The 18,400-nt window shown below is 36.2% G+C and overlaps 1 protein-coding gene across 4 annotated transcripts; it reads right to left on the bottom strand.

The window, feature by feature from the left end:
• Positions 1-3,482: 3,482 nt before the first annotated feature.
• Positions 3,483-15,067, bottom strand: LOC117573462 (transcription factor cwo). Of its 4 annotated transcripts, none has more exons than XM_034256685.2 (4): positions 13,667-15,067; positions 7,090-7,213; positions 6,291-6,612; positions 3,483-6,242 (listed from the first exon to the last, which is right to left on the bottom strand). In XM_034256685.2, the coding sequence occupies exons 1-4, from the start codon at positions 13,723-13,725 to the stop codon at positions 4,678-4,680; spliced, it is 2,070 nt and encodes a 689-aa protein (XP_034112576.1). In that variant the 5' UTR covers positions 13,726-15,067; the 3' UTR covers positions 3,483-4,677. The 4 variants fall into 4 exon arrangements, with proteins under 4 accessions (XP_034112576.1, XP_034112577.1, XP_051862284.1 ...); XM_034256686.2 differs by having other exon boundaries at positions 3,483-6,224; positions 13,667-15,065; XM_052006324.1 differs by lacking the exon at positions 13,667-15,067 and adding an exon at positions 11,674-12,377.
• Positions 15,068-18,400: the final 3,333 nt, after the last annotated feature.

An 18,400-nucleotide genomic window follows, 5' to 3' on the forward strand; every position in this document is an offset into this window, starting at 1 on the left:
ACCATAGTTTCAAGGCTAGCAGATAATAGCAGTTGATATTACATATTTTGGACGCCACTGATTCACACTTTCGGCTAATAAAGGAGTTAGACTGAACTTAGTTGAATAAATTAAGTTCTACTCCACGAAAGACAGGTGTACGCTAATCCGGGCTAGTTGTTAATACACTGAATTACCACTACGTTTTATGAGCTACACATTTATAGACCGGTCACAAACATTGATTTTTTTGAAAATACATACCTTGAATATAATAAAAAACCAAACTTCTAACAAATTCACCAAAAATTGTAAATATCCGAGGAACTCAAATTCCATGCGCGCAAAGAGAAAAAATTGTGTGTAAAGCTCTTTGCGAAATCATATATGGTGTGTTTGACCGATCACAGCTGATGATCAGCTGATCGTAGAGCTTTCAAAAAGCTTTTAAAAATCTAATCAAAGCATCTGCTATCGATATGTGAAAAAATATTAACGGATTTTTAAATTTGAAAATTTGAATTAAATGCCGCTAGCGGGACCAAATCGCCCACTGTGTAGCGTAGTGTACAAAACGCTCTTGCACACATGTCAGTTTGTAATATGTATATAATTGACGTGACGTGAGTGCAAGAGCGGATTGTATACGACGTTAGTGAAAACAAGTAAGAAAGTTACAGTCGAGTGTGCTCGACTGTGAGATACCCGCTACCCATTTTTAATAAGAGCAAAATATTGCGGTATTATTTTCAAAATATACTGAAAATACTAAAAAAAATACTAAAAATATACCAAATGGTATGTTTGGTATATCGATACAGCACACCATTCAAAATATACCATAGACGGCACAATGTACCAGATTGTCGGCCAAAGCAACTCAGACCCCTAGTAAGTAGGCGTTTTTGCCCATACGAAAGTATTTCTTTAATAACTTCCACAATTTGTATCTGTTCGCAACCAAATTTTCAGGAATCATAACTACTATAGTAATTATAGTATATACGATTATATATTATATTATTATATATACGATATATAATTCGCAACTCTAGCTTTAAATTTACGCTTGTTATTCGATTCTTTTGATTTGCGGGGGCGGAAGTGGGCGTGGCAAAAATTTGAAACAAACTTGATCTGCGTGCAAACATAACAAATGCTGTCGAAAAAAAATGATAGCTCTATCTCTTATAGTCTCTGAGATCTAGGTGTTCATACGGGCAGACGGACAGACAAACAGAAGGACAGACGGACATGGCTATATCGTCTCGGCTGTTGACGCTGATCAAGAATATATATACTTTATAGGGTCTGAGATGCCTCCTTCTGCCTGTTAAATACATTTCCTGCCGGCACAAAGTTATAATACGCTTCTACCCTATGGGTAGCGGGTATAATCAGGAAAACTCTCAAAACCTTCCAACCAGGAGACGAAATATTCGTCAAAGATTGATTTTGACGAATTTTTTTTATATTACTTTTGTGCACCGTCCTGCAATTTTTGGCGAATATTTCGTCTCCTGGTTGGTCTGTTATTGAACAGTCTAGGATCAAAACTATCACATAGGTATGTACAAACGAGAGATTGTGAAAAAATCAACACAGAACTATCGTTACAAAAGCAGAACGGTGCACAAAAGTTTTATCAAAAACATTTAATTGCAGATTACGGATCACTGGACATAACAAGCTACTCAAACAAATCAGGGAATAGGTCCATGACCAGAATATTTCACATGATTGACTTAAACCTAACTGAGGTAATACTAGACAAAGTCAAATTTCATACAGAGCAAGACTTAAAGTATAACAGTCTATATCACACCATACACCACGAAATAGAATAAACAATAACTTCTTCTTTTAACAAAAGAAACACAAGATCCATAAGTTGGTTAGGAACAGCCTGGAGCACGTCGCGGTCAGGACGACATTATCCAAATAGAAAATCACATTAATAAAGCAAACTCTAACAACAATAGACAAGTTATCATAAATAACCAATTTAATAATTTAACGAAAATAACTAACAGCATCAAATGCTATAAAAAAGGACAATAGATTCAGTAACGAGATTTCCATTAGTATTCAAGTTAAATTTAATAATTACATTGTTATTTGGAGAAAATTAAATATATGAAATAGATAAAATATTCAAATTCAGACGTATGGCATCCCTTTTAACAGCAGACATTTTAAAATTTTCGAACGTTTTTATTTTGCAAAACACTTTTAATCATGTAATTAAAATTCCAAATTTAAAAGAAGAACAATATGAAAATATCCTAATTAAACCAATACTTATAAATAATGTGATTGTCAATATTGAGCTCAATGAAATATTGCAAATAAAAATGATATGTATGGAATATATGAAAATATGGAATAGGGATTACATTGTCAACCTTAGAAATATAACAGGCTTGCTTAGGCTCATAAAGCAAGAGCAGATCAACTTAAAATAGCTCGAGGGATCGTATCTAATCAGTTTGTGGAACGTATTAATATAGATTGACAACAACATAGAAACCACAACACAATAATAAGAACAAATAAAAATCACCCCAGGGGAGAGTAAGCACCTGGAGATATTATCGCACATTGCATATTAATAGCACAGAGCGACTAGATGATCTCCAACTTACAATGCAAAAAAATAATTCTACAAATACAGCTAAAAAAGCCTCCACCCCCAATGCAAAATCTAAAAGACATACAAATTTCAACCCGAAAGCAATTGTATATATAATTTATATTGCATCTAAATTAGAGTGCTGTTTGCGCATCTTTCTGCTTCTAATTCCTTTTATTCTCCTTCATCAATCATCCTTAAGACATTTAACTAAATAATTGAACGAATTCCAAATTTCCTCATCACCAGAGTTTTATATTGCGATTTGCCTTTGCCGTATATGCAGGAGAAAACACAAAAAAATGATTTTGATTAAAATGTTCGGTTTTTATTATTTTAGTGAACTGAGCCCATAACCTGTGCAATCCTTCACAATCCTCCAAACTGAATAATTCGAAATGCTCTTCGGAATTCTGCATGGATAAATCTGCAGGTTTGATTGGAACGGAAAACCTTGCTCCGCTTTTCAGCTCCTTTTTTTAAAACAATAAACAAATCACAGTAGATTTGTCACAGTATAAATGCGCCGATATGTTCTCGGATGGGTTTTTGTTCATTCGATATATTGTAGAATGTTTAGCTTATTTTATACTCGAAATGAATGTAAAGTGCATTGCAGTCGGGGCCTCCAATTTGAAGCTTTCTTTCTTTTTTGTTTTCTATAGATTTTTTTGCGATTTAAACAGTAAATTGGAAGACAGAAGAATGTATTTGTCGACAATGATCTTTCTGTTATACGCGTTTCTAAATACGCATATTATTATTACACCGTATGAAAAGCAATATGTTCTACTATACTTCGGCTGCACAAAGTCAAGTTCACCAAAAGCATTTTTAAAGATTTGCCTTTCTAAAACATTTGTTGGATCAGTATTATTTTATCAACTTTATTAAATAAGAATACATATATATTTATATAAAATATATTAACCAGTAATATTACATTAATTGTACTGTAGTAAACGTAATCGTCATATTAAAATCCATACAACATGAATATTTTGTGCATTAAACTTTTAGTTCATAACAGCAGACACTTAAAAACAATTTGGATTGTTGTTTTTTTTTATTGTTTTTACATTATTGTTGATTAAATATCAAATACATGGTCACAACGTTTAAGCTTTAGAACAAAGTTGTCAATCAATGCATTTTACACATTTAATAGTACACCGTATTTCGAAAATGAAAATTGGTATAAACTTTAACAAACATTAATTCAAAATTCATACATGTAGTAATAGTATTTATAATTTGCCCAATATATTTGTAAATTCTCGAGCCCTACAAACCTATCCTAATTTGTCACTAAATCGTTTAATTTGTAACAAATAATATTATGTATAATTTATTTCATTAATAATATGTACATATGATTTTTCGCAGAAATACCATTCGGTTGAAATGAACTAGTATTTAATATTTAGTTTGACTAATGATTTATAAATTTATAAAACACTAACTTGAAGGTAAATTTGAAACCACAACTATTACTTCTATTGAAAAACATTTTTACTCATCTAAAAATACATACTTATAGTAATGCACAATTTACGATTACTTTCAATTGTTATCTGCTTTGATTTGTTAACGTCGGCTGGTTCCTTGGCAACACACTAGAAAGTTTATACATCTGGTAGATAAATGTATATATACATATATTGTATGTATTTACATGTTTGACTGTGCAAAATTTAAAAAAAAAACACAATACACTCTTAATTGATTTATGTTAATTTATCCAAACAGTAATATAAGTATACTAAATACACACAATGTGAACCATTTTGATAAATGTACTTGTACACAAATAATTTGTGTTCCATTATTTAATTAATGAAGTTGTGGATGTGGCTTAAAGACAACATCCGAGAAACTGTCCCCTATTTTCAGAATATATGTATTCGAGTATACTCGAACAATGTGTATTTTTTTGTATGTTGCAGCCAATAAATTTTACACACAATATTTGGAATCAATCATTTGATGATTATTCACAGAAGTAGTGAGGTAGAATTGTTTTCTTCCATTTTGTTTTTGTGGTGGGCCATTCACTCCACTTATGTTTACCAACTGTTACTGATAGCTTGCTCTAGTTTGGCCTTGGTTACAGCTGCTGCAGATCTTAACAGATCCTGAGCAGCGGCCGAGTTTGCACCCACCGTTGCGGAGTGGGTGGCAACTACATTCTGTTGCTTTCCGGCAGCAACTGTTGCAGCTGCAGCTGCTGCCGCCAGTAGTGAAGCTGACGTAGAGCTGGTCATAAAATTGACATTTATGTTGATAGGATGAACCACAGGCATACTCGTATAGCTTTTCTCGAGGAGATCGACACCGTTAAGATATGGCACCAACGCATTATAGTCCACGTTTAACGGCACATAATAGTTGCCTTGGCAGTGCAATGCGAAAATTGGCACGGAAAATGAATGTCGCGGATGAATCGGTGCTGTTGTGCTGCTTGGCGTGCTTAACTGAGCGCCAGCAGCGCTCAGCTTCGCTAACAGCGGACTAGAGTTTGAGTTAAAGTTGTGCATCTCCGACTTGATATCCTTGATGTCACTAAAACTAAAGGAGGGCTTATCATCACGAAGTAGCATCATGGATCGTGGTGGATTAGTGTTGCTGGCTTCGCTGTGCACGTCCAATGGCAAATTGCCATTGCACGCTGCTGCCGCCGCGGCTGCTGCCTCGGCCAGCTTGCGTTTCTTTGCCATGATGGGCGCTATTTCAGGTTCCGTGCCATCCTTGGAGTGCTCGGATAATGCATGTAGGTGAGAATGCTCGTTCTGCAGGTGCGGCGCGTGTTCGCTACTTGTCTCCTCATCGTGAAGCTCATGCACAAAACGCTCCTTTATGTGGTTTTTATATTTGTAATTATTGTTATGCTCTATTTCATGCGACGACTCTGAGTAGTTGCGCATGCGTACAGACAGCAAGCTATCTGTCGTGTGAGGATTATGAGCGAGATGAGCGTGCTGATGTTGTAAAGCATCGCGGGGCGGGGGCGAATGCATGTTGGAAGTATCCGTATGGAGGATCGGCTCGCGTGATGAGTCAAAATCAGGCTGGCTGCTATCAGTGTGATGATGCGGAGCAGTCGAAGTAATCACCGGCGCCTGATGTGGCTGCGGATGGGCTGTGATTGGAACGGCGGCAGATGAGGTCTTTGCCAAAGTAAGACATGAGGATGTTGATGTAGTCGAGCTTGCTGCGTTGCTACTGCCTGTGTTGGATGCGACTGAATTCGTGGGTACATTATCACTAACACTGTCATTGGCACTGGCAATGGTAATGGCATTTCCATTACCCACCACAAGCTTATTGGGGCTCTGGCCCTCGATGCTGGCATTTGAAGCGCTTGATGCATTGGTGACAGCAGCAGCAGCAACTGCTGCAGCGGCAACTTGTTGGCTACGCTGCAGCTGATTGAGATGATTGCGAAAACTGAGGTCTTTCACATCGTTGTGGTCATTGCTATGCTCTACATCAGAGGCACCTAGCATATCACGCAAGTGGCACAAAGGCGGATGATAGGCCTGGTGGGGACTTCCGCTGGATGCACTAACATTGTCAGGCATGTGACAGCTGCGTGTTGACTTGTAGCAGTCAGCTGAAAAGGAGCGCGTAACTAATATTACTAACAACAATCGAAGGATAATAGAATCATACTACTCACCCTTGAACAATTCATCAATGTGCTCTTGCAGCCGGGCCAAAAGGCGATAGCAAAAGTCTTGCATTTGGCTATCGTAAAGGAACTTGGCGGCTTCCTTCATGCAGTCCATATAACCACTGCGATACTCGCTCTCCTTTTGCAAGCACTCACTCTGCAAGTGTTTCAAATGTCGGATAGCCATCTCAATGATTTCCGTCTTCTCAATGCGTCCACGTCCCTTGCGTTGATATTGCGGTGGTATGAGGCGGGATAAATCTGCCAAGCACGAATTCATGCGATCACGCCGACGCTTCTCAATGATGCGATGCGACAATGGATCTTGCTGTAGAATAATGAAATGAAGAGTTTCGGTTAATTACTGCTTGCGGGAAGGCTTTAGTAACAACTAAAGTAAAAGATCATCGAGCTCATTCACCATTATACTAAATAATGATTCAGAGATTTTCAAATTCTTTATTAAATTTCGTCTTTTTTTTTTTTTTATTTTCAATTCAATGAATAATCTTATTGCTTTCTCTTCATCACTTCAATAAAAAAGGGTCAAAAGCGGAGACATCTCGGGCTGCTGGGCGTTCTGTGTGAGGCGTGTTACCGTGTAATCGTATCGTTTTGTGGACGTGGTCATCGACATCCATTGCCATTGTTTTTGCCAGTAATCGATAAACCGTTATCAATCAGGGTAAAATCTTTTTGATCATGTAACTCGGGTGCTCTCTCTTTTGATCCTTTGATCTTGTTTTCGAATTCGATTAGTTGATTTTGTCGCGAGTTTGTGTCGCTCTAAAATTGTAATATTTACCCTCGATGTTTTATTTCGTCTTCCGGTGGCATATTCAGCATCGTCCTCGCTGTATGCCGTTGCCGATGTTGAAAAATTTAAACTAGATTCTGTGCAATAAGGAAAACTGGAGACAGCTGCTTCGCTATATTTCGTAGCGTTTTGATTCATATGCAAAAAGAAGTGGGAAGGATAAGAAACACAAATAAGTCCAAATCGTGTTCAATAGTTTTCAAGTTGTTTTGTATATATTTTTAATCATTTTGTTTTAGTAATGCATTTATTGACCGAATAACTTAATCTGACTTAAAATAAATAATTAAGACTAAACAAGTTTTTATTATGTAGTGATATGAGTTGGTTTAATTGCTTTTTATTTTGTTTCAAATCAAATTGTATGCAGAAATAAGCTAAGTTGCAATTAATTGAAAATAAAAAATATTCACTTCGCTCCGCCAAGCGTCTGTTTAGCCCCCTCGTGCTATACCAAACGTTAATACGAGTGTTAAATCACGAAAGTGGAAAGAGTCAAAATTAAATAAAATAAATTAAAATAATTCGGACACCTTTGATAGTCTAAGTATTTCTAATCCAAAGAATTTAGAATCAGTAAATCATTGATAATAGGTCAGAATTAATCCATTTTATTAAATTTCGACAACGAGTGCAGAAATATACCCAACAATATTGAATCAAGACCAAAACAAATATTGCGCCAACGAAAGAAAAATACGAAATCCGATGCAGAAATTGCTAAAAAAAAAAAATTTTGCTACTTCGAGCATCGAGTAGATCCAGCGATAACACGCTACGAATGCTTATATACATATGTTTGCGTAAGTATTCACTAATAGTCATATACACACAGCAATATATTAAGATATGTGCCTACATATGAAGGTGGCCATAGGTGGTATAGTACAGCATTACATGACGCCGACAACTTATTGATCTCCAGCAATCACCTGAGAAATCTGGCAACTGGCTTGCACGGTGACATTTTCAGTACAGTTTCAGTTTCTTAGCACTATTTGTCGGTTTATTTCATTATTTTTAAGCCGTACACAATTCTTAAATGGCTCGCACATATTTGAGTTTACGCTGCAGATTAGCAATGTACATTTGTTTATTCCTACACTTCACATATGTATGTACTTATTAGAATATACATCACATCTGCAACCTCTTCGATCTATCGCATCATAACAATCGTAAATACATATGTATATGGATAATTCGTAATAACTTTATTTGAATTGAAAAAGTGGTATCGTAAACATTTATTCTATTATTTCTATTTGCAAAATCCTGCGGTCGAATTCTGATTTCAGTTCAACCTTCTTCATACATTTTTCTTTGAAGAGCGTCATATAGCAAATCACTCTCTTGATTCATGAAGTATCGACGCGAACAAGACAGAACTTTGAACCCAAAAGACACGCCCCTAGCGCCCGCCCTAACTGGCAAATGCTTTTGCTAACACTTTGGCGAATTGCCGTTTTTATTTTATTTTATTTTGTTCTTTTGGTGAATTTGAGGAACAACTAATTTGCGATGTATCAGACCGTTGTCGCACTTTTGTTCTATTAAGTAATTGGCATCTAGCACCGTTCGTGTAATTTTAGACATGAGCAGCTCACCGCCACCATATACTTAAAATACTCACTAATATATTCACATGCACAAATATTTGGATGAGCGAGTATTTCTGAGTCCTCGAATTTGCCACAGGTTGTCGTCAGTCTGACAAAGCCAAATGACGCCAACTGTTGATCACCCGTATGCTGTTTGCCAAAAGCATGAACGGACATCGACATTCATACATTGAACGCACGTTTGACATCGTATTAACTAGCATTCGCAAAGCACACACACAAAAAACCTAAATATGTACTGTCACTATATACAAATGTTTATTTACAGATGATATCGTGCATTAACCTAAATTTATTCGCATTTCAGTGATGAATTCGTACAGTCAGCTTTATGGTTTCCTGTTATTCTCCTGTTATTTGACCCAACAGCTAAAAAACCACGTTGAATTCAGGTGATCGTGATAGACAACCGATTACGTTTATTAAAGATTGCACGAGTACACACACATACAGATACGTACCAGATACGACTACTAGACACGAGTACTAAAACTACTCTTATCTAGATCGAGCCTCGAATCAAAACATGAAGTCTGTCCGACGCTAAGGCAGCTCCAACTAAAATATTTTCGGAAGTGATCCTCCACAAATACAGTAAGTACTGTGAAACAATTCTTCCAATGTCGCCACGTGTCGTTACAAAACATATGTACATATGCGTGTACATATGTCAAGTCAAAGAAGAGAAAGACACTCTTCCATGCCTCACAGAATTTCAAAATGCATATTTCCAGCATCGTTTTAATTAGCCAATGGAAATAAGTGCTGCAAATTGTGAAATGAGCACATTGGGGAGCTGAATAAAACGGTGACGCAATTTCGTAAACAAATTAGCAACATATAATAAATTATTGTCTTGTTGACTAAAATAAAAAAAAAAAAACAAGCGTTCTTCTGCGACACAAAAAATGAAGACAAGCTAAAACATTCTGCTTCGTGGTTGACGAATAATGCCTGATGACTGGACTGATCGTTGGCCGGAATGACCTTGACTGCACCTGCAGTCAACGACGCTACTGATAAGATAAATGTCATATAAACAAATACTCTTGTTAGCAAATAGTCATAAACAGTTGCCGAAAGCTATTAGGAAACCACACTCGACGAAAATATAAACGAGTGTCGAGTGTTTCACACAATCAAGCTGCGATCACGTGAGAGGTTTTTTGTAACGAGTTCTCTCAAGTGTTTGTATAGAAAATGAGGTATTTCGACGACAACCGGCTGTAGGTGCTCTCGCTAAAAATATTTCAAAGTGTGCAAACTGGACACGTGATATAATGAGACAGAGGCAAAGCCAACCTGAAGCGTAGCAGTTCAAAGAGTGACAATGTGAATACTTAACCATCGAAGCAATGTTAACAAAGCTTCTATGTTGGGCAACAACACCGCAAACTGATGACCACGCAAGACTTGGGCACGTGTTGAATGGTCCGTTTAGCAACATTAGCGAGCTGACCACAAAATACCAACCTGGCAAACAATATTAAAACTCAACAAACACAAGCACAACAAATACACATATATATTTGTGTGCACATTTATGTAAGTTCATAACAGCAAAAACAAAACTGTAGCAAGTGCAATTTATGAGTACAGTGGCAACGAAATGTTGAATGAGAACTATAGCGAATTGAATCCCATTTAATTATTGCTGTAAAAATAGCCGAAAAAAAAACAAATTTCTATTCTCTGGCAATCGCGCCCATAAATTCGGAATGTCCAAATATTCGACATTTCACAATCACTATTTGCCTGCACACACAAGTGGAACACTTTTAATAACTAGGTCAAAAGACAAAAAAGTCCATCATTTAATCATTTAGCGGCAATCAAATGCAATGTGCCCAACTGACACACGTTACTGACTCATATGTCTCCACGAAAGCCCAGGGCCAGAGAGGCACAGTACATTAATCACACCGAAGAAAAGACGAAATACACACAAGATTCCCCCCACAGACACTCACACACTCATCAGTTTTTCAAGTTGGTTAAATTTCTCAATATTCGCATCACGTTTGTCAAACGGCACGAGGGGTTGGTAGACCTCTATAGAGCGAGCATATCCACACCGACACACTTATACATAAGAGTGTATATGTTTATAAATACGCTGCATACATGTAAGACTCGTTTATATTTACAATACACAAACAATTGTTAGTATAAGTGCATGGAATCGACGATCGTGGCTACGTGCCCGCGTTTATGATGCTAATGGACGAACGATGACGATGACGACAGCACAAATCCACGAGAAACCATCGAAAATAATTGGAAATAGGAATCGAAATCAGAATCAGAATCACTTATTTGTACATATGCATAGATTTGTGTTTTCAACAAAAGTATCGAAGGATAGTTTTAAACGAACATAGCCTATTTTATAAACTTATATACATAATTAAATTTAAATATACACATAAATGTGTGGGCGTTTATGTATATCTGCTATCATTTGTGGCTTGCTTTGACGTGTTGTCTTGCTGAACATTTGTGAATTACTTTACATACATGACTAACCTGCGGCAGCTGTTCGGATTTCGTCATGTAACACAAACGTACCCAGCAAACAAACACACTTTCTCAGACTTCTCCCAAGCGGCATTATCAGTAAAATGAAATCACAATGTATTAGACACTTTCTTATCACTGGGTGGTCATGGACGGAATTGTTGGGGTCACGTCGTTGTCAAGATCTCATAATCGAAAACAACGACAGACAACTGCACATTTCAATCTTAGGCCTTTGGAGCAACAGCTGCCTAGTCGTGTATTAAACCCGAGATCTCACAAGTATTCTGACAGCCAACTTTCCAACTAATTACTTAACTCATAATCATTAGAATACGGTCGATTATAATTCATATGTACTTGTAATTATGTGAATATGCAGATGCTTACTTGTTTATTTGTATAACTAAGTACTATATTTGCTGAAACTTACTCGAATGTTATCTGACATGTGCGTCACTACTCTGTCGCTTTTATCGCTCGCTCTTATCTCTTTTATGGATGAGTTGTTTGCAGTTCAACCATTTCTTTTTATTTTTACTAGAGCTGCAAATTATAAACAAACGCGTGTTTGCTTCACGAGCGAGCAAAGAAGTGAATCGAATGGCAACGGTATGCCAAAGATTAATAAGTACTACGATCGCGAATAAGGAAACAATATAGATAACGATAACGCTATCGATAACGATAACCGATAAGACGCTGCCTATTAAAATGCCTATGAAATCTAGTTTTAAAAAAAACTGTCTGCATTCGAATATAACATTTATTCTTTATTCATGAAATATGTTTGTAATACTTTACGACCAGATTTAAGTACCTAATGGTCTAATCTTCTACACTTTTCACACGTCAATTAATTTAAAACTGTTAGTAATCCCCAAGTAAAATCAAATAATAAATGTGTGTTATAACTCAACAAGTAACTAAAGTTCAAACCCACATTTTCAAGCCTTTTAAAATTGCATCCACTTTGGGCTACTCGTGCTCAATTAATGGCTCACGCGACGCATAAAAAACATACTATGTGTTTTTGTTATTGGTTTGTAAACCTACAGTAGCATTAGGTTCAAAATGTGTGGAATTAGATTGTTATTAGAAATTAAAATACCCAACATTAAGTTAATGCAATAATACTCGAAAATGATGATGATTGTAAATTAACAATTTACATCAATGAACTTGATTTGAATTACTTATATACTATGATATATTTTATGATTACTTATATATTATTCTTATTTTAATTGTTTAATTAGTAAATAATGTATTTGGTCTTTATTTTTATAAGTTTATATTTATTAGAAATGGCTTCGAGTTCGAAAATAGACGAGCCATTAGCAACAAAACTCAGCTGACCTTCAAAAGGACACAAACTGGCACACACTTATAGAAAGAAACATGCAAGCATAGGCCCACACACATACACATACACATACATGTGTACAATCTCCTGCGTGTGGGATTATATAGGGAGTGAGCACACGCTAACACACCCACAAAAGCCAATCAAATGAGCTGAGCCAATTGGCTGACTTTGTTGTTGTTGTTGCTATTTATAGCCACGCTTTTGGCCGTTGACATTTAGTAGGAATAAGCTGGCTTTATATAAAGCAATCAGTCCGGTCTCCCAACTTCATTCTTATATGTATTTATATCCACAATCAGAATCATAAGTATAAGTAAACATGTACACAGTGTGTACTACACACATATTATGTACTCATGTACATATAATATTTAAATTGGTTTATATAATACATGTCGACAAATTCAATGGTTTCGCGCGATAAATAAAATTCAAGTTCAAAATACAAATATAATACGGTGAGAAAACGGGGGAAAAACCCCCGCAAACTGAGTGTCACGTTTGCCTAATCGCGTTTCGGATTTTTGTTTGTGTTATTTTTCGAAATGTTTGCATAAATAATACATAAACTAAAAATCCATTTTATTTTTAGATTTAAAGGCGTGAGGTAAACGCCAAACGAATGTCTGCCTGAACACGTTTTCATTTGTCGATTTTTCATTTGATTTTCTTATTTAACTCACTCAGCTACTAAATATAGCTTCTCGATCTACGCCCAATACTAATCTTGGTGTTCTTCAAGTAGCTGCATACACACACATTCACTCACACATACATATTGGCACTCTCTTTTGAAAAATACACACAAAATAAGCAGTTACAAAATCAACAAAAACTTAAAGTTGAACTTAAAGACTAGGCTAAAAATATACAGTAGTGATATATGCATAACCTATAATGCGCATAGGTGAAAGTGAGTGTGTAGTTGTTCTTGTTGTCGTTGTTGTTCTTCTTCTAGTGCTGCTGCACTGTTTTAGTGGATTGGGTTTGGGCTTTTATTTGTAAACGATACTTTGCAGCTGGTAGAGCCAAAAGCAAAGTTCCCATCTATACCTACCTCTCATACTTAACCGGATGTGCGGCATGCCCATTTGCCTCGCTCCAATAAGGCTCCATATTGCTGTTGTTGCTGCTGATTCTGTTGTTTAAACTTTTGCTGTGATGATTTTGATTTTGGCTACTGGAAACAATGATCCTGTGTAAAATTGTGAGGGCTGCTTCACTACGTAGCTCGGTCCTCTCAATCTGCTGCGTCGACGTTGCTTGCAATTGTGGTGGAATGGTGATGATGTTGCTTTCGCCGTCAAAGCACAAAATGCGGAGCGAGCGAAAGAGAGAAATAAAACGCCGGCGGGCGAGTCAGCAAACAGGTTGTCGAATACGGCGAAATCAAATACGGCGAATTGAAATTATTGTTGCTTGAGACGGAGACACGACGTTGACGACGATGGTGTTTGCGACGGCGTCGGCAACAGTGGTGGTATTTTCTGGTGGGTTCACTTTTTGTATATGTTTAAAAATTTTGCCATTCGAATATTTGATTGCTGTTGATTGTCAATTTGTATCACACGTGAATATCCAATACTCTTCGCCCTCCTGCAACACTCTTCTTATTCGATGTTTGTGTAGCATAACATATCGTATTCGTATTTATTTTTTTTTTATTAATCTATCACTATCACTTTTACGGTCACAGTTGTGTGATGACTCTTATAGGCTTATCAGCAGTGTGGCGTTAGCTTTTGCCTTTTGTTTTTGTGATTGTGTTTGTGAATGTGATAGTGTTGATAAGAAGCAACGACGACTGCTTATCTATACACACTATTCGCCTATAGATGTATATATCTTCATACACATTCGTTGGGCTCAAAGTATAATTGTAAAAGACTAGTTCTCTGACTTCAATAGGTTCACTCAATACCGCCCACGCTTTTTTTTCCTTTTTTTTATATATTACTACTGATGGAAACCTTGAAATTTCTTTGCAGTCACGCCTCGGTTCGGCCACTCTCAGAGAATATACACACGCACAACAGAGCACAAAAATAAATGAGGCTGATTGTTTAAAACGTGATTTGGATTCCTGTCACACGGCCGCGATTTACACGTTTTGCAAGACCATTTATTTTTAATTTTGTATTTATTTTATTAATACACAACTTCCTTCGCTCAACAGTGGAATTTTACTAGCAACCAGCCGAGCATTCGAGTGTACACTACACTCCTATATGCCTAAGTATGTATTTGTATTTGTATTCGAACGTTCCACTACACAGCACTTGTATTTTGTATATTTGTATGCGTATGCGTATTCGTATTTGTATGTGTGTATACAATTTATTATTGCTACTGCTCGGCTGTTGTATGTATTTTTTTATTTTTTTATATATTTTTGTAAAAAAAAGCACTTGCGCAGTCCGATACGTTGGTAACACAACTGCTCACTTCGAACGGCTGAATTGAAATGAATGAAAAATTCACGACGAACGTGCTAAAATTAAAACAAAAACAAGTAAGAAAGCTACAATCGATATGCTCGACTGTGAGATACCCGCTATCCATTCTAAATAAAAGAAAGATATTGCGGTATTTATTTTATAACATAACAAATTTATATAACGCGAAAATACTAAAAATATACCAAAGGATATTTTAGGTATATTGATAAAGTATTACATTAAAAATATACCTTATTGTCAGCCTAAGCAAATTAAGACCACATTGCATACAAAAGTTTTTCTTTAATAGCTTCGACATTTACACTTGTAATTAATTTTTTTGTCAAACATAACAAGTACAGACGGAAAAAAATATATCTCTATTTCTTGTATTCTCTGAGATCTTCGATATGGCTATATCGTATCGGCTGTTGACGCTGATCAAGAATATATATACTTTTCTGGGATCAGAGATTGTTCCTTCTGCCCGTTACACACATTTCCAGCCGGCACAAAGTTATAGTACCCATCTACCCTATGGGTATCGGGTATAAAAATCTGAATTTGAAACATCGACGCTGAAGTACCCTTCTCATTCAATTTATTTTAGTTCTTTTTCAACTTACATTTATATTAAAATAATTTTATCGTGCGTATATTTTTTCATTTTTATTATTGACGGCAACTAATGTGAACAAACTGAAATTATTATTTAATATTAAAATTAAGCATTCATTATTCTTAATTTATAAGTAATGCAACTGCAAATGGTATCTTTAGAAAGGGTATGGGAACACACAACACGAGACTGAGCACTGTTTGCAAACCGTGAGAGTTGATGACGTGCATGAGACAGTCAGAGAGCACTGCAGGAAAAAGTATACGCCAAAAGAGAGCAATAATGAACTTGCCCGCCGGTTCACTCTCTGACGAAGCCTCTTGGCAAGTCATGTTGAGCTGCGGCTGATAGTATGTATGTACATATGTACGTTGCGTCTGTGTTCGTATTTATATCGTCGAGGCTTACATGTGTTGGTATGCGTTCGCTTTTGAATGTGCTTGCGTATGTGTTATCGCATTTCGTGCGCGGTAAACGTGATTGTCACAGTGGTTGAAGCTCAACAAAGTTGAATTAAAATAATCAAAATGTTTTTGGTTTAAAAAATACATATATTCTAGTCATTTATAATTGATAAAAGGAAATTTATTGATCTAAAAATTAAAATATAAATACATCCATATATAAAAAACTTTGAAAGAAATATATGTATGTACATATGTATGTATGTATGTATGAATACGTAACTCTATAGTGCTGATTTGTATATGTGTTAAACGTGCACCTACATATGTACATAATTCATACATACATGTACATATGTATATAACACATGCTGATTATTGTTACAGCTCTAGTCGCCATTTGGGCGTGCGTTGCGTGCTTTTGTCGCCTTTAAAGTTGTTGGTGTTTGGTTGTCTGACAGCTTTCTAGCTGAATACAAGCGCAAATACGAAAAGAAAACGACGTAGAAACCCAAGGCAAGGGAAACAGAAACAGAAACCGAAACAAAAACAATAACAGTCACCAGCAAAAGCGACAGTAGCACCACATAATAAAACACGTGAACGTGACAAATTCCAAAATGATTCGCAGCTGTTACATTGGGCGGCGGCGCCGCAACGTTGACGTTTAGCGGCGAATTGCGACGAGAGCATTGCTTGGCAACAAAATGATTGTCTCATCAAAACGAACACAAGCATACAAATACAATTCGAACATACATACATACATACATACATACAACACAATCGTACAAACCGTCAAAACGCAAGCACTCAAGTCGGCAGACATTTTGTTTTTATAATTCTCGGCAACCCAGTTGCTTTCGTATTATTAATCGAAATAATAATCATACGCTGTGTTGGTTTATCATAAACATGAGCTGCTGGCGCACCAAAATGCTCTCCCTACACATACATACGTATGTATGTATGTATGTATGTATGTACATACTTGTAAATATGTACATATGAGTGTACGTTTGTATTTTCTTGTTCGCTCTTGGGCTCTGTTTCTGTGTCTGTCTCTCTATTATAAGCGTGAGCAGCTTTTTAATCAAGGCACGTTGAAAACGGGCAGCGCAAAAAATTCATAGCGCATGACGTAATATCTCACGCGACGAGAGCGTGTCTGTCATTTCACGCAAACATACAAGCTCACGGCTCTCACATACAGTACACATGTAGTATGCATACATTGTCGTATGAGTGTACGTACATACATACATACATATGTATATATTTATAATAAAACAAATGTCAGTTTTGCTGTTGGTCACGTGTTGTGCAAATACTTTAGTTGTGTGTATGGATGTGAGTATGTCCATATGCACATACATACATACATGCGTATGTATGTATAGAGTGTATGTGTTTCTGTTTTGACTATCAGCACAGCTCTTTGTTTACTTTACGTGTGGGCAAACATACATACATAGTATATACATATGTATGTACATACATATGGCATTTTAGTTTGAATTATTCTCCATAGATTTAATTATATTTGAATACCCACGGTTTCAAGTCACACAGAGAAACACAAGCTATTTATAACTATACCAAAGGTCACAACAAATCAAAGCAACAAGTCACTGCCTAGCACGATCGGGTAATGTCACAAACATGCCTAAGTCCAATGCGCAATGCAAATAGGGCGCTGGCCGCTTCAGTCGGTTTGCATAAGTTACATACATACATACATACATATGTATGTACATTCCAGTTGTTGTTTTTAATTTTTTAAATTATTTGTGCTTACATATGTACATATGTATGCATACTCGTGCGACGGGTATTATTATTGTTTGCTGCTATTTCTGATCACACAATCAGCAAGTCGATTTACACATACATGCATATGTACATATATACATACAACCATATATACTAATTTGTATATGGGCTCTTTAGTTGGCACGTGCGACGTAGCAAAAGCTATACGCGAAAAACACACTATTAAGTACATATGTACACATGTATACATATGTATAAACACAAACGGGATATTATTCATTTGTACTAAGAGTCACAATGCATATGTATGTATGTATGTAGATATGGTCTTGTATGTATATACATATGTATGTATGTCTCGTACAAGTGTCTATATAATTGAAATGGCTTAAATTAGTCATACACCTTTACCGTTATCAGAATATCAAATTGGTTCAATTGCTTAATAGTGGAAAATGTTATTTTCGTATTTAAACTTGTTTAAGTATTTAAACAGTTGGGTTTTGTTATGGTCACGTGTTGTGGTAATCGAAATGCATTACGTGGCCTGTGAATTT

Source organism: Drosophila albomicans, chromosome 2R, assembly GCF_009650485.2.
Source record: "Drosophila albomicans strain 15112-1751.03 chromosome 2R, ASM965048v2, whole genome shotgun sequence".
Taxonomy (NCBI): domain Eukaryota; kingdom Metazoa; phylum Arthropoda; class Insecta; order Diptera; family Drosophilidae; genus Drosophila; species Drosophila albomicans.

Bases quoted from the DNA above. Each gene is read 5' to 3' on its own strand.
- LOC117573462 (XM_034256685.2), bottom strand. From the start codon at position 13,725: ATGGAGCCTTATTGGAGCGAGGCAAATGGGCATGCCGCACATCCGGTT. The intron at 7,214-13,666 runs GTAGGTATAGAT...TACGAAATATAG, and splicing joins CATCCGGTTAAGTATGAGAG to CGAAGCAGCTGTCTCCAGTT. The intron at 6,613-7,089 runs GTAAATATTACA...ATTATTCTACAG, and splicing joins GACGAAATAAAACATCGAGG to CAAGATCCATTGTCGCATCG.